The 17673-nt window shown below is 39.2% G+C and overlaps 1 protein-coding gene across 2 annotated transcripts; it reads right to left on the bottom strand.

Annotated features, from left to right (window-relative positions):
- Positions 1 to 10260: 10260 nt before the first annotated feature.
- Positions 10261 to 16818, bottom strand: mrps16 (mitochondrial ribosomal protein S16). 2 transcript variants are annotated; one of them, XM_042090431.1, is made up of 4 exons: positions 16664 to 16818; positions 16295 to 16348; positions 14956 to 15216; positions 10261 to 11122 (listed from the first exon to the last, which is right to left on the bottom strand). In XM_042090431.1, exons 2-4 carry the CDS (start codon positions 16305 to 16307, stop codon positions 10977 to 10979), a joined length of 420 nt encoding a protein of 139 aa, XP_041946365.1. In that variant the 5' UTR covers positions 16308 to 16348; positions 16664 to 16818; the 3' UTR covers positions 10261 to 10976. The 2 variants fall into 2 exon arrangements, with proteins under 2 accessions (XP_041946365.1, XP_041946366.1); XM_042090432.1 differs by having other exon boundaries at positions 16610 to 16811.
- Positions 16819 to 17673: the final 855 nt, after the last annotated feature.

Raw genomic sequence — 17673 nt, 5'->3', positions numbered from 1 at the left:
TAAAGTCTAAATGTGTCATGAAATCAACTTGAAAATGTTTTGAAAATGTTTTGTTTCAATGCTGATATATCCTCCATCTTCACACTCTTAATCCACAGTGATGTGCAGTCAAATTAGGCATGTCCCATGAGGATAAGAGAGTTGATGTACTGTAGCTCACACCCTGAGCAAACGTTGCTATCGAAATAAGCGCACTGGGGACAGAGCAGTCTTCTGAAGTCTCAGTTCATTGACTTGCTATTTGCTATCCCTTCAGCATTGACTCATAATGTTCTGCTTAATGACGATAGCATTGATGGCAATAAACATGAACAAATGTACCTGCCCATCTTCACAAGGGCTGCGTGAGGTGAAAGCACAAGCAGGCCACACCTACTCACATGTCTAGCAGACAGGTATCACCCCCACTCCAACCCTCCCACCTACTCACACACACAGACACACCTAATCCTAAATGTTTTTATTGGACACATAGCCTATAGAGGGAGGGACGTGCACAGACATTTTGAGGGGCTATTTCCTTTGTGTTTGTTTGTAGGGGGGGGGGGGGGTATTCTAATTACATATGGCTATTTTAATTATAGTAAGATAATTTGGGTGTTTGCTATCTATTTATTAAGTTTCTTTTTGACATTTTGGTTTGGACATTTTTCAGAGCTTAAAACAAAGATAAGATCTGTAGCCTATGCCTACCATAAGGTTATCAGACATTTTTGATGATGGCTGGGCTGGCTTAAATCCTGCCCATTTTCAGAACTTAAACAGTCCGACCCATGTCTGAGCCCTGTTACATTACTAATTTTGTGTGCATTGATAGCTTACTCTTAAAAGCTGACAAAAAAATGTAGACTATCTTCTATCATAATAGCCTACTCAGATAATGGTTTACATAGGCCTATTCATATGCACTATAGTAATTTACACGTTTAGCACAGACCAGCCCAGGAGCCTTTTAAATCCCATATTAAGATTGTCTTTGTTGAACAAACCCATAAATAAACTTGTTTGAGACAAACAATATTTCCGACAACATTATTAAATTCAATATAGACTAGGTTTGCATGTGCAAAGATTGATTTTAAATGTTTTAATCTGTACAGGCTATGCAGATTCTGCTGTTTAGTTTGTCTAAACCAACAGGCTAATGTTGTGGGAACATTTAAACTGTGCCCTGTAGGGATACTCCTGATGCAAATCACATGTAAAAATGCAACATAAGTTGTTTAGTCTAATATCGCTCACGTTAACAACATTGGAAGACGCTTCTACTAGGTTACATAGCTGAAATAATAGAGGCTTGTCAGCGTTTTTTTCTCTGACAGAATTTTTAATTTTCAAAGTTTCATCTAGCCCACCTGTCACATCTCTAGACATCTCTGAGCTCGTCGACTCACACCACTATTCCAGCTGACATTTCGGCCGCGGCTATCGCTCTGGCATAGCAGAAGCTACTTTCGCTGTCTAAGAATGAGGCAATAAAACCGCGAAGACAGGTTTCAAAATAAAAGTGATAGTTCATTTTTTGTACAACAAAACGTGTTTTCCCCTTAGGAATATATAATGATAACATGTCCACTACGGAAATAAGTTGACGGATATTTGTCTAAGCAACGGATAGGCCTAAGTTTCATTTCTTTGGAAGGGGCATCTGGCGGGCAGTTGCCCAAGCAACTTTAGACCTGCCCTGTGCACGTTCCTGATAGAGGGTGGAGGTAGCAGCCTACAGTTAAAGTGTTAAAGTTCAAAGTTTGCAGATGACAACACCGTCATTGGTTTGATCCAGGATGATGACGAGTCTGCTTCCAGACAGGAGGTGGAACAGCTGGTCCAATGGTGCAGTCAGAACCACCTGGAGTTAAACCCCAAGACTGTGGAGATGACAGTGGACTTTTAGGAGAAGTCACTCAGCGCTCACGGCGCCCCCACTTCGACTTCTATGTCAAAATTCTATGATGGAATCTTATGAGATAGGGCGCCTACTCTAGCCTGTTAGTCCTCTAAAATGTTATATAACATTGAGAAAATGTAGAAACGCACATCATTAGCTACATATAGAAAATACCAAATATATATATATATATATATATATATATATATATATATATATATATATAATTTTCTTTTTTTACCATCGCTTTTGTACCTTTGGTACTTTTTTACCATGGCTTTTGCTGCGCCCCTATGCGCCGCATATAGCGCATAGCCTACTCACTTTTTGCGCCACTGTGGATTAGTAGTGTACGCTTTGCAGTGCTGTGTTCTATTTGCAGAATTCACATGAAAAAATATAAAAATAGGCCACTATCCATTCTTTAGGACGGCACAGTAAATGGGTTATTGATGCTTATTTTGATTTTCAATTGAGCACAATTACGGTTTTCTGTTCAGAAGTTTGAAAATTGAAATGATGCGTCAATTTTCTCATTTTCCTTTTTTGCGCTTGTGGTTGGACTGAACGAGCACCAGGGGAAGAACACCATCTAGCCGGGCCAGAAAAGCCTATTTTTATATTTTTTCATTCGAATTCTGCAAATAGAACACAGAACTGCAATGCGTTACACGGACCACCCTGAGTTGCTCTGGGGAGACTGGCCCTTGAAACAGACATGTCAGATTTAAAACAGTGTTGATATTTCAAAATATTTAGGAACAGGTAAACATGGCAAAAAATAGTAGAGAAGATAATAAAAAGAAAACTTAGTGTGCATGTGGCAAGCATCAGTGGAAACACCAGTATAGTGCACTCAAAAATGTACTTAAGTACTTGAGTTAATGTTGTTGCTTTCCACCATTGCCAACACTAATTTGTTGGACACTGGACAGGCATTTAAGAATAACCTTAAGAATGTAGTGGCTTTAGAGGGAAACATTCTAGGGTTAGCAATAGCAAGCCACACAAGTGGTCCCTAGCTGATGAGGATCCTATCATGGCATTGTTTGTAGACCACCGCAAGAAGGTCTCAAAACTGGTGTGTGTGTGTGTGTGTGTTTGTGAGTGTTGAAGGCAGGAATGCTTTGGCCATTTCTTCTAGGGAAGAGGGGAGGGGCACCCCATTATTTGGTGAGGGTCGTGATGTTTCTCTCCTGTAACATGTTGCCCGTCATGATGTTTCTCTCCTGTAACATGTTGCCCTTTGATCCTATTATGTGGTTTAATTTGCATTTACTTTGCTGTTAACATCATGTGGGTTGTGTGAATATTGACAATAGTTCAGACATTGTTCCGTTCTGTTAACAGGCCTTCACTGTTTACTTTCTAGTAATTGGTGACATATTGAAACATATTTCACCAACATAATAAATGGGTCAAACTTTATATTATGTCCATGCCAGACTGTTTGCTCATTGATCAGAGGTGTGGAACAGGGACACTAGTCAAGCTTCAGATATGCATAGATGACTTTCTCAAAGTAAACGGTAACACTAAAACAAGGGGCTACAGTAAGATTCTGGAGGAACAGATCAGGCAGTCTGCCGAGAGACCTGCCCCAATCGGCGGCATTGGACCATTAAACCACACAATGACCCACAACATACAGCTGGATTTTCTGGATTTCCATGGAGCTGGATTTTCTTTCACTGCCACCTCCTACCGAATGGGAGTTTTCTTTAGCTACTGCTGCCAACATAGGGTGGCAGGGGTATGGAAGTGTTTAGTCATGACTAGGATTAAATGCACTAAGTCAATACTAATGATAATAATTGAGCCTTTTGATGTATTTTCTGAATGCTATAATATATGAAAAAGGAAGGCTTTAGTGGGGAAGGAGTGGGATGATCTAGTCTTTGGAAGCCCTCAACCTCTGGCTGCACCCCTGGTCAAGTGGTTTGTGATGGCAGTTCTGTTAATCATACAGCAGTTGGACAGTCTCTGCTGATGTTGTGCAAGATCAGCGTCAAACTTTTACAGAAAGTACTGCTAGAAATACCCTTTCTTTCTGTAAAAGCATTGACAAATGATCACTTGAACTATGGCTCATAGTGGTGGACTTTTACATATGACTCCACACCTTTGTTTTAACAGCATAGTTTTACATTTCAGAACAGGCTATACTAAGCAAAAAAGAAACTTACCACTGACACCCTTTACAATGAATCAGTAGTCAATCTCAGTGTTGATCAGAATGGGCGTGGCTGGAAAATGTGGTGTGTTGAGCCTTCTGCTTTAGAGTCACATGTCAAACTACCAAAGAATACCATGACAATGGCACAAGGCACAGCAAACAAATAAATCATAAAACTAAGAGTGAGTGATCCAAGCCCACCGTTACTCACAACAGGCAAGGAGAGATAATTGACTGTAATCAAAATATGCTGTATAGAATGGGTGTGGATAGGTCTGTAGAGACAAATGAGCCTGACTATGTTTGTCCCAATGGACAGAGATTACATGGTTTCTATTTAACTAAACACCATCACAAGATAGTCAGAAGACAATGGTGCCGACATTTAAGGCCAGTAATTTCCCTCACTTAGCCCTTATGAACATCATAGATCATAGTTATAGATTAATGTCATGTAAATGTTACTTTGGGTCAGGGATACCTCTGATGCTGGCTTAAAAAGTTATCAGACTTACATCAGACTTAGTTTTATGGTAGCTTATCACCTCTTAGCTGAGTCACTTTCATACATTGTAGTTACAAGATAAAATCTACATTAGTAATAAGCAATAATGCCAAGTGTTTGTCCATAGAACACTTAACATATGATGCCTTAGTCCTTTTCTGTTTAATCTATTTGCAGTTTCCCAGATGTCTATAATATTTGTCTGATTTGCTTTAGATTTATATACTAGACAGGAGGTTCATATGCATTTTGTTTCACTTTGGCTAATATTGCATGACAGAGTTGTGTCGTGAGTGTCTGGGGTAATCTGATTGACCTTGGCTGTTTTTTTCCACAGACACACACCAACACACACACACACAGACCCAAATGCAATGGCCTCGGGTGGCACCCACCCGTAACGTTAGAAAAGGTTTAAATACTTAATAACAAACACTTTCTGATGCTAGGCTCAATCTGAGATATGTGACATAATGCAAAGAAAACCAAATGTGATGCGTGTCGGAAAGAGGGAACAATGAGTGCCAGCCAGCCAGATAGCCTGTTTTATAGCTCCAGGCCGCAATCAGGCAACTACAACCTCCTGTTCAGTAGCTCTGCCCTGCAAGACCAAGAAACAGACAAACATAGACTGGCAGGCAGAAACAGAGAGGGCCGTAACAATGACCACAACCATAGTGTTGTGCAGTGCAGCAAGGAATTAATGCTATGGTACGCACGCACACCCAACCCCCCCGCCCCCGCCGCAAAAAAAACAAAAAAAAACGCGTGGACAATATTTGTCCGTTTCCCGGTTTTAGCCCCGTGCTTTGGTCAGCAAAAAAGTAGGCTACATAGCATAACAACATCCACATGCAATAATACAACAACGTCTACAATGACCTATTCATTTGGACAACTTGATACAGCCCAATACAGGCTAAACTAAGGTTACCTTATTTTGTTCTAGTGTAACGTGACATCTGGCTTTAAACAGCTGTAATAGTTAGGCTGATAAGCAAAACAATTGTGCATTTTATGATTAAAGCATGAACGTTTCACCATATAATCTTCACCCCCTAAGGTTTAATTTCAGACGTGGAGCCACTTCAGATCTGACCTCTGGGGCTAGATATTTGCTGTATAATATACACATCTTTGAGGAGTAGCCTAAAATATTTTTACAAATCATTCCAGAATTCTACTGTGAAGATCTAGAACTTACATTAACTGCCATTCAAACTGGTTGCTTGAGTTCATTATGACAGTTTCAAATGGAACCTTTAACTGGCAACATTCTAATCATATACAAATGTGATTTCTTTTTTCACCTTTAGACCTATACTGCTATGCCCACGGGCGGACTGGCCATCTGGCATACCGGGCATTTTTCCGATGGGCCGACGCACCTTTTGGGCCGATAGAATAGGCTATACATATAATTTAATCATTTTGGCCAACTATCGGCCCAAAGAAAGGACAATCAGCGGCCCACTGGTTACATTTTCATATGTCGACTGATCCAATAACAGCTCACGTCAGGCCCACCACTCGCATTTTGGCCCAGAGCCAGGATGCCATCAGTTAATCAAAGTTGCCTACACGAAATTGCGGCGGATGCCGATAATAGTAGTGCAAAAGTAACACCAATGTAGAAGCTTCAAAAATACAATATTGCAGATAGGCTATATGTCAGCAACATGTTGAAGTTCGTTGAGTTTGAACAAGATTATAAGCAAGAATACAGAGGGACAGTGGGCAGATGAGTGGAGCTAGGCGGAGCGAAATTCATCTGGCTATTGCCAGGTTAACCCCGGACAGCAAAAGAGTGTCAAATCGATATTACTTGTTGGTCAGATTGATCAGTTTCCGTCAGACGCCCAAAATTCAACATCGATGGCATGAGTGGTTGGTCTCTCAAAGTAGAGCGTCGAAAGGGTTCTATCTTGGAAGGGTTAATTATCATGGTAAAGATGGGCTAAAATACTGTAGACTGACGGAAATGTAGGCTACAAAACACAAATTATATTCATGCACAAGCCAACTAATATACGGTAACCTATACGATAGGCTACTGGAAGACATTAAAGATAATTAGTTAATGTAGCTATAATGTTCCAAAATGTACCAGCAATGTAGTATAGCCTACAGGAATAAAATATTTCCAGCAACAGCCCTATTTATTTTTTGTTGTTTCAGTTGTCCTACAGTGATTAACGTCTACTACAATCTAGGTAATTTAGCTATTTACACATCTAGGCAAATTCCTAACTGTTTGGTGCTGCTGTCAGTTGAGCATTGTATAGTTTAAATGTAGCCTATTGAATAATTTGAAATGATACTTTGAATTCAAGCAGAAAATACTCCATGGCTACCTCTGATCAGACAGAGTGATAGCCACTGAGGCCTATCACTTTCAGTGCTCCATGACAGTTGAAAATACATGCTTATTTAAGGATAATGCAAAGATTTTGTATTTTATTAGGTGTGCCTGACCGATTTGAGGGCCGCTTGGGCCAAATATGCCAGGGCCGATTTTTGGTCCCAGTCCGCCCCTGGCTATGCCTATAGATAGATAGATACATAGTGGAATGGTAGATAGTAAATAATATGATCAATTTAAAGAGCAATTTAATAAGGACCCCTTTCAAAAAAACACACAAGTATTTGTCTCAACAATGTTTTCCTTTTTTAATGTCATGTCTCTATTGTCTACAGTCTCCTGAGCAAGAGCAAAGATCAGTGCACTTGAAGGCAGCCTTCTTGCACCTGCAACGCATAGTACACCCTTTTTTGCAGCCACAATGGATCGGTTCATAAAAGCCATGGGAGTTTCTAGATTATCAGGGTCTGGATTTTCCAGTCTAAGGATTACCATTAAGGAGAAGACCATTATTAAAATATATAGAATATTTTAGAGAGTAGACATATCTCCTTTCCGGGTTCAATGCAAAATTGATTACTTTCTCAATTCGTTTTGACCTGCCCACTTGGAGGTGTCACAAAGTTGGGCACTCAATGCTTACTTGCATTATGTGTCTGTGTACTTCCTCCTGGGATTGATTTTATCTTCACCTTATATGGTTGTGGTTCTTGGACTTTATATGTTTACTATGCATATAATGGATATGAAAGCTGTAGCAACTGGATTGATAGTAAAAAGAAAGTTTATATTCATGATGTCAACACTGCACAACTAAGTTTATATACATCTGTTCCTGACTTCTGATGATGTTGTGTCGACCAGACATAAATGCTAGGTCAAATTCAGGACTCTTTTCCTCAGTGGTTCCTTGTTAGTGGAATGAGTTGCCCAGTGCTCTCTGTTCCTGAGATAGTTTTGGGTCTTTCAAGAGGGGTCTAAAGGCATATCTGTTTAACATTAGTTTATTAAGTCTTTCTTATGCATTATGGTTTGGTCCGCTTAATATGTTGCTCAAGTGCAGCCTTTGTGGGTGGGATGTTCTCTAAAGCTCTACATTTCTTTGCAAACAGGTTTTCTGGCCTCATTCACCTCCATGATGTCACTTGTCCTATACATTAGCACTATAAAGCGCTCCAGCAGTTCACTCTGATCATTCTTCAATTGCATGAGCTCATTGAAAGCTTCAGTAACTTCTGTGGAAGATTTCCATGTCTCCCATGCAGTTTGATGTCATTGGTATCAAGGACCAGCAGATCTTGGCTCTCTTCAAGAAATGGGTTACCCATCTCCTCAATCACTGTTATGAGGGACCTAACATGCTTCCTGTGCTGCTCAATGCTGGTGATGGTTTTCAGGTTGTGGTGACCATTTTGGGATTACATTCTGGGATGGAATGAGCCATCAAAGTGAAACATAGAATCAAAAATCTCTCACCAAATGCATAGCATCAATCATGATCGTGGTCACAGGCCTTCATGAGAGCATCTCTGATATCCTCTTGAATGTTAGAAGTGTTTCTCTCACCTGTGCATGAGCCCTTAAGTCTGGTTATACTGTACATCTTGCCTAGATCTATATATCTGTTATAACTTTATAAATTAGGCAAATTTCCAATATTAATGAAGGAACATTGCTTAATAAAATGTGCAATAGTACTGCGTCATGTGCTATTACTACTACGTCTTACTATAGGCAACCTTGCGTTTTTTTATATTTATTATTATTTGCCATTCTAACTTCCAAATAGTTTTTTTTAATATAGTTAATGATCAGAAAAATCACTTCATTTAATTTGCCAAACTATAAGTCTAAAGGTGAAAAAAGAAATCACATTTGTATGTGATTAGAATGTTGCCAGTTAAAGGTTCCATTTGAAACTGTCATAATGAACTCAAGCAACCAGTTTGAATGGCAGTTAATGTAAGTTCTAGATCTACACAGTAGAATTCTGGAATGACTTGTACAAATACTCCTAAAAGATGTGTACATTATACAGCAAATATCTAGCCCCAGAGGTCAGATCTGAAGTGGCTCCACGTCTGAAAATAAACTTCAAGGTGTGTAGAGACACTGAACAAAATTTCATGCTTTAGTCAAAAAATGCACAATACTTCTCATTATATGAGCTTAACCAGAGACTTTCTAATGTGGAGACACAGCACTCAAAAAATACTCTATAGAAATGCATGGGGCTAGTTTGTCACGCCAATATGGCCGTTGTCTACACATATCCCACCCCTTCCTCGGCAAAACGTCGACATGTGAATACATTGAGCCAATCATATGGTGTGTTGTGAAGACATCGTGCCAATCATGTGTTGTGATCTCGCCGCTGGAGCAAAATTGGTGTCGTGAAGCCTTGCGCACGCGCAGTTCGACCCAAAGACTGTGCCCGATGAGTGCCCATAAAACGTTGGTATATGGCCGCCGAGTGGAGGGACTTGCCTAAAAGGACTTTGGCTTAACCGCTCCACTATAATGCAGTCTAACGTTCTGACAAGCACACCGATTGCCTACCTTGTTCTTGCCCATCTGGAATAACTCCTCTAGCTTTGCTACCTCCATACTTTCTGTTTTCGTTGTTTAAACTTGTGATATCCATGATGAGTACTGAGTTAGTGAATTAGTGCAACATTGTGTGCTAATAACCATATATAGATAGCCGAGTAAAAAAAAACAAGTAGCCTAGTTGCGTGCCTGCGTGCATATTCTGTTTCCTGCTCAAACAAAATGTGTGCACGTTAATTTTGATAACGTGTTCACTAAGTTACGTAATAGAAAACTGGAAATAGCCTGATGGCATGCAGCTAATGGGATACTGTGCATAGGCCAATTTGGTGTGAATACACATTACACACACAAGAAATTTTCTCTCGTTGTTGAGTAGCCTGATGGTACGCACAGTGCATACGGACGTACACCTGCAGGCGCGCCTGGTGCAGTGCAATATTGTGCAGTGCAGCCGCAGTCATAACTATTCCCATTATGTATCTAAAGTACATTTTTCACCTTTCTTTTCCATGTGCCTGAAGCAAGCTGTTCATTGGTTGGAATCCACATTCGAGGAATGATCAGCTGAATTTGACAAAAAAGTGTACAGAATTAGAGTCACAGGCGTTTAAGTACTTCAGTTATATCCTGATTCCTGCCCTAGGAGGTTCAGATCTTGGGTTTAGGACAGCTCCTCATTTGCCAGCACAGGAATTTGTCAGTGAATCTATTTGTAGAGACAATTATGGAAATATATAAACAAATTAAAAAGACAAATGACAATGAAATCACAGTACTTATCACAAAAATGGATGAAAACATTTTATTTAATCTGTTTTGCCCAGATGCATCCAGTATCAGTTGTAACTTTTATAGAAGTCGTCATGTTTAAATATAAAAAGAATAAAGAAAATACCCAGTCTGAAGGTGTTTTACTTTTTAATCACTGACAATGAACAAGGGAAAGTAACTCAATTTCCTCATACACCCATTGCCTTCAAAGCAACTCAATTTCCTCATACACCCATTTCTGACGACATTACATATTTTCTGATCTGATTAGTGAGCTTTTATCATGGCAAGCGTACGATGGGTAACCCCTCTTTTGTCCTGGAAACCGTATCTGACCTCAAGCAAAATATTTAAACAGTGATATATATACACAAAGATAACTTTGAGATCAACAGATTGTTACAATTCATCTCCTTTCAAAAGCTGCACTTAAATACTCTAATCGGTCAAATGTGGGTTTTTAGAGAAGCCTGTGACTTTGCATAACACTTCTTAGTAGAAGTGTTTGCATTTCTTAACAATTCTTAATTATTTCCTAATAGTATTTTTGGAGCATCTCTTCAAAAGGGCTCAATTGGGACTGAAGATGAAAAAAAGGTCCATGGTGGCCGGATGACAAATTACTGGGAAGAGGAGAAACCACCGTCTCAAAGGAGTGTCCCACTAGGAAACTCACAGTCTCTCTGCTGACCCCTAGCCATTGTGGAGCGCCGCTGGTGGCCTACTGGTCCAGCTCATGCTCCTTGGCCTCCTCAGCGTTCTCCACGGCTGTGGCCGCGGCGATGGCCGCCTCCAGCTCGGCTCTTTTCCTCCGTCGTTCCGCCTCAGTCACCGTCATGGGATGGAGAGGGAAAAATCCTGCCAGCCCTGTACAACAGAGGGAAGAGCAGAGACCCATGAGGTGATTTAAGATTCTTCCTGTGCAACAGAGTGAAGAGCAGAGACCCATGAGGTGATTTAAGATTCTTCCTGTGCAACAGAGTGAAGAGCAGAGACCCATGAGGTGATTTAAGATTCTTCCTGTACAACAGCGTGAAGAGCAGAGACCCATGAGGTGATTTAAGATTCTTCATGAAATTATTACAGGCTTGACACCTTTCTAAGACTGACTGATGGGTTTATGACTTGGATGAAAAAAGACTACTCTATAAGTGAAGCTCACTGAGAGCTATCACACACAAGCCAAATCAAAGCATTGGCTGAAGAGTTATTACATCATATAACATATGTAACATAACATACATATAACAGTTATTTCTTGAATTTCCCCTGGGGATCAATAAAGTATCTATCTATCTATCTATCTATCTATCTATCTACATTTCAGATACTGTTATAGTATAACTGATACAACTGACAACCTAGCATGGTCAGCAGTTGTGTATTAAAACATCACCTAGTTTTGGAGAGAGATATTGAAAATACAATACAATTTTGCCAATTTTCTTTCAATCAAAGCCAGAACAAAGACATTCTTAAATTATAAGACAAATGGAAATTTGTGTGTGAAACTATTCACATATACATTTAACGGGTGTAACAGGACCCATATTAATACAGGACAGTTTCAGTACAGGAGGTACGGTGCAGATATGTGCTGAATGTAATCTTTAACAGTAATTAACAGCAGGCTTTTTTGTGTGAGGAACATACTTCACATATGACTTCCTACACAAACATATTACCGGTAAGTGGGGGAAAGTATATTCCCTTGCACTTCCCTCCTATGCACTTCCTCTGCACTGACAGCTATGTCTAATCATGATCAATTATCCTTATCCTTAGGTCTCCAGTTTGGGAACACTTTTGTTTCCCTGTGAACCTACAACAAGTAGATAAGACGAAAGCAGTGTGCCAACATTATTTAATAGTAATAATAATAATTCAACCAGACAGCGGAATTAAAGAGGTAGAGTTGTAATAGAAATAGTAGGCCTAGGCTATAGGCTAATCTGCATAAAGTGTGCCGTCATAAAAATCAGACATTCAGCATTCTCTCTTTTTATTTCAGGATATTAATAATAATAATAATAATAATAATAATAATAATAATAATATACAGATAATTATATTGTAATCCTCTGGTGTTCTAAGGTAGGCTATTGAAATGTTTTTTCATAAAAATGTCTTTGTTTCATTGTACCAGGCCTATGTCAAAAGCAGGCTCGAATGAAGCTGGGAAGGATTAAACACACGGTTTCCATACTGTGGTAATCAACCGTGATAATTATTATATTTTTTTAATGAAAACGGTAATTTTTATCACCAACATTTGTATCGTGGTTTACTGTTATTACACCGGAAATCGTTACATCCCTACCACCCACCACACTCATGATGGGTTTGTCCTCTGCTCAATCAACTCCTTTTTGGACTGCCCAAGAAACAGAGCACGAGAAAGTACAGCTTGATGGTCTAACTCCACAATTCAGTACCACACAGTTTCACATGTTTTCAGGAAAAGGTTTCTAACTGATACAAGGTATTTCCAAACAAAACCTTTGATTTTGGTAACCCGTTCTTTGAAACTGGCCATTCACAAAGACAGCTGAATTTTAGTTGGCTATCCCACCAGAATTTTGGCTTAAGCAGTTCTTGAGCTATTGAAATGAGTCAGTTGCAGAGCCCTGTAAGGACAACAGTTCAACAAATTTTGGACAAAATCAGGACAACAAAATTGGGTGTGAATCCAAAGAATGCAGCCAAGTATAAACATACTATTTTTAAAAATTCTGGCTAAAGATGTTCTTGAGACAAGTTGCAAGTTGCATCACACCCATGGACACAGTTTTTAAAAATTATGTGTGCATTCAAAATGTATAGTAGCAATGCAGCAAGTCCGATTTCAAAGATATTGAATAATGAAACACTAGATTTTTGAGCAATCGCAATGTGCTCAACACTTACAATCATATCATTTTCACCCCTAAAATGAAGCTGTGACCCCCAGCATGGTCTGTGCTAGGGTGAAATAAGGGAGCACAGAAAACTAGGCGGGAACAGGAGGTCAAATGGCCGACCCAATGACCGAATGGACAAACAGCAGAATGACAGAGGTGTATTACAATACAAAAGTGACTCTCCACAGTCAACACTAGATCTGTTTCTCATTGTTTGCCCATGTGAAATGTTTCCAAGAACTAAGAGCTTACAATTTATCCTTCATTCATTGCTTATCTTTGTTAGCAAAAACATTGCCAAGTTTCCAGAGAAAAGTAGTGTTGTGATATGGTATATTCTATGGAATGACAAAATAGGTGAATAACCATAATTCATAGTAGAACACACTAAATTGTACTCACATTGAAGCACTTCAACAGTGTAAATTGAACTTTTGAGACACAAGAAATTCCACAGTTTTGAATACATAACATTAATATGTTATCCATTAAATACAGTGAAGTCACACATGATATAACATCTTTTGTCTTTGTGGTGGTGGAGTCAGGGTGTGTCACAAGATAAACAGACAGGGTCATTCCACGTCAATTCAACCAGGGCCCACGCACTTAGGTCTCAAAAAAATTCTGAAAAAATTACCAGGTGTACCTATGTTACCCAGGAGACACACTGTAAAATTACTCTTATGGAAGATCAATACTTTCCAAGATACAGCCAGTTTTACAGGGGGAGGGGGGTGTCGATTTTGTTTGGCTCTTTTTTTTGTCAAAGTTCACAAATTTTGCATACTGGTACATAAATAGGAATAGTATGTAGCAAAATCGTCACGTTTGGTCTGGATAATCCTGCATGGTCATAGCTGTCCCTCAAAGTTGATACAAATTTTATTGGAGTTTTTGGCTGGGCTCTGTTGGGGCATTTTGCCCATGTTCAGGGTGGAAAATAAAAAAGAAAGATTTGAATAAGACAAGTCAAATTGGTGTTTTCAAAAAGAAGGGATCATTGAGAATAAGGAAAAACATATTTAAAAAATCTTTGTATATTCCCACAAGGTGTTTGGGTGCTCTGAAAATGATAACCAAAATGATTTTTCAGACTTGTGAGGTCTGCTGTTCAGACCCTGAAGGGATTTATTTTCTGTTCATTGCGTTTTGTGAGAGTGTTTCTACTTATCTCAGTAAGGAAAATAAATCAAGAGCCTATGTTGAGTACAAATATGTCTTCTGAAGGCTTAAACAGAGCCCAGCCAAAAACTCCAATAAAATTTGTATCAACTTTGAAGGACAGCTATGACCATGCAGGATTATCCAGACCAAACGTGACGATTTTGCTACATATTTATGTACCACCATGCAAAATGTGAGCCTCCTACATGGTTTAGTTCTTGCGCTGTGGGCTTGTGAACTTTGACAAAAAAAAGAGGCTGGACAAAATCGACACCCCCTCCCCCTGTAAAACTGGCTGTATCATGGAAAGTATTGATCTTACATAAGAGTAATTTTACAGTGTGTCTCCTGGGTAACATAGGTACACCTGGTCATTTTTTCAGAATTTTTTGAGACCTAAGTGCGTGGGCCCTGGTTGAACTGACGTGGAATGACCCGACAATATGTGAGGCAATACTGTACAAACGATGGAGTTTGATAGCATAAATACACTTAAGAAGGGGAAAATAAAAAGCTACAATAAAACCTCAATGATAATTATGCCATGAAACCAAAACAAACAAAAATAACTTATAACTCTTTATGAGCCCATAATACAGTACTTATGTGCACTATGATTCATCATGTACTCACCTAAAAGTTTGGCAACAGGCTTGGTTGGATGAGCCCCACACCCAATCCAGTACTTAATCCGGTCATAATTGAAACTGACCAACTTCTCATTGTGAATGTTGGGCAGAGGATCGTATGATCCAAGCTGCTCTATGTATTTACTGTCTCGAGCTCTCTTGTTGTATGCGGCCACAATGCGGTAAAACGGTCGGTTGGTTGCACCACCCAGAGACATTCTGATGACCACATGTCCTCCATGGTACTTCTTCAACAGTAAGGATGCTGTGAGGTGACACAAGCAAATATGGCTTTAGATTATTCTCTCATAACATGCAGAGCATCACATCAAGTCATCAGAGAGATAAAAAAAATAAGATGATTAGTAAATATGGCTTATAACTTTTAAATGAATTAACTTAAAATCATTTATTTTTCAAATTGTCATTGTTCCATTCTGTCTTACTCAACTATTACTTATTTCTACAATTACTTTCTGTGCAGCACTTTGTTTACACTGTAGTAAACACATAAAAAAGGCTTCATATTATTCATCTAATGTCATGTTTGTAGATTTGATGATGATACATCTTTCCACACTCTTAGATAGTCCTGGATGCATTTTTTTTGGGCAGGGCCCCAAAGCTAAGATACCAGAATTTTTGCCAGAATAATTCCCCCCCATAATTAATTTAGATCTATACTGTTCATCAATGTTTGCATCCACTATGTGTACATTTAGTATGTATACCAAAGACTAATTAGTACAGGAAATATTTTTTTTCACATTTGAGGTTTAGGCCCATATACTCTGGTTGAATAGGCTGTCCAGCCTCAGGAGTGCTACTGCAGGTCCACATCAAGGTTTCACATCAATAATTGACGCACGTTGTAGAGTGCCCTTGTGATTTATCACATGACACCAACAGAAACATAGAACCTAAGTGCACATTTGAGATTAAAGGGTTTGAAATGGCATGTTTCCACTAGTGCCTTAAACTTTTGGAGTGGTATGCTTGGCAGGTGAGGGGTTAAATAAACTATGATGATTATTCTTATTTTACTATTAGATATGACACTCGAGCATTATGGTTAATGTTGGATACCATGTGTTTCTAATGTTTTGCTACTGGGCCCATCTTAATGTTGCTCTTGATCATTAGACATGAAAAATAACATCACATAAAGTGTATTTAGTAATATAGTAGTCTGGTTTGGATAGTCTGGTTTATTTTCAGATATCTCTCAGTGAGGAACTTCATACCGTCATTGAGGCTTGTAAGCAGATTAAGAGATACGTGCATGTTTTGTACAACTTCTAAAGAAGCAACTAATATGTTCATGCATACGAACGAAAACTTACTGAGATGAACCATGATCACTTCTCACGTCTTCATGCAAGAAGCGAGGTAGAGATCTAGAGAAGACAATAGCAAAAACCATAAGCAAATAAGTTTCACTTCCCAAGGGCTGTCAATAATTACCTGCGTAGACATTAGCCATCTCAATGTCCACAAATGAACACATAACAACTATAACTAGAACATATACATGAAGATAGCCCTCTCATATAGGATATATATAACGGTACTACATTATAGTTAATTAACCCTGTGATAGTCAGAGTTACATAATTTCAAAACATCTAAGTTAGCATCTTAGTTTGCGCTTACGTTACATGAAATTTCAATTAATTCAGCTTCCTAGATAATTAAATAATGTGTTTGAATACCCGTGTTAAAGCGACTCAAAGCTGTGTTAGTTGCTCGTAATCAGACTCGATAAATCCAGATACAATTAGTAAACATTTACAATTCCCCAGTAGACCAATGTGACATTCATAAGCATGGATAGACGGTCCAATGTTGATGACGTAGAAACGTTCGCCTCTCTGCAGCTTGCAGGGGCTTCTCAACAAAATAGCATAGTATCGCCATCTACCTACTAGGAGAGTAACGTTTTTACAGCGCACCAGACACTTTTTAATAGGAGAGAAAACGAATGGCTAAAACGTGTGCGTATGTTTAAGTTTTTATTTGTTACGAAACACAATCACATAGGGGTATGTTTAATCTGATTCAAAAGGTCACATCGAGTGGCTCTTGCCTGTTCAGGTGGTTTCTGTAGCCTATCCGCAGCTTAATTTTGTGAGGAGAAGTGTATCCCAAATGTGTCTACTCAAGTAAACATTTTGCAACAGGATTATTTATGTAGTAGATTTACAGTATACAGTAGAGTAGACTATTGACCACTGACAACTTGACAAGGCCGATGAGGCTGTGATTGACATGCGGGACTGGAGCTGAAAATCACACAAAATAGGCGGGATGTTCCGAACAATTCGGGACAGCTGGCAACCCAAGTGAGATTATGCCCTATTGATCTTTCGGTAAACCATGTTAGAATTCATCCTGGTATGAACTGCACATCGGCCCATAGGCTACTCTAAGTGATTTTTCATTAGCCTATCCGTAAAGTCTGACAAGGCCTTTAGATCACACTCACCGTCCACCAGGTGGCACTAGCCTACTGTACTACAAACCTGACGCCAATCACTTCATTGAAGTTTGGGAACATGAGATCCACCTTGTCTCAATTAACAGGGCGGAGACGGTGTTCCAACTGCAGGCGTAGGAAACAGCAGAAAACACTTTTTTTTTTTTTAGGAGATCACATCTACGATCAGTATACAGTAGTAGGCCTAAACACCTTCGTGAATGTTGGTCTAGGCTACTTAGAGAC

This window comes from Alosa sapidissima, chromosome 4, assembly GCF_018492685.1.
Source record: "Alosa sapidissima isolate fAloSap1 chromosome 4, fAloSap1.pri, whole genome shotgun sequence".
NCBI lineage: Eukaryota > Metazoa > Chordata > Actinopteri > Clupeiformes > Clupeidae > Alosa > Alosa sapidissima.
Note: the sequence above shows the minus strand (reverse complement) of the source record. Positions and strands in the feature narration are given on the sequence as shown.

Excerpts from the sequence above, each read along its gene's own strand:
- mrps16 (XM_042090431.1), bottom strand. Across the intron at positions 11,123-14,955 it reads GCCTGTTGCCAAACTTTTAG|GGCTGGCAGGATTTTTCCCT; the intron begins GTGAGTACATGA and ends TCTGTTGTACAG.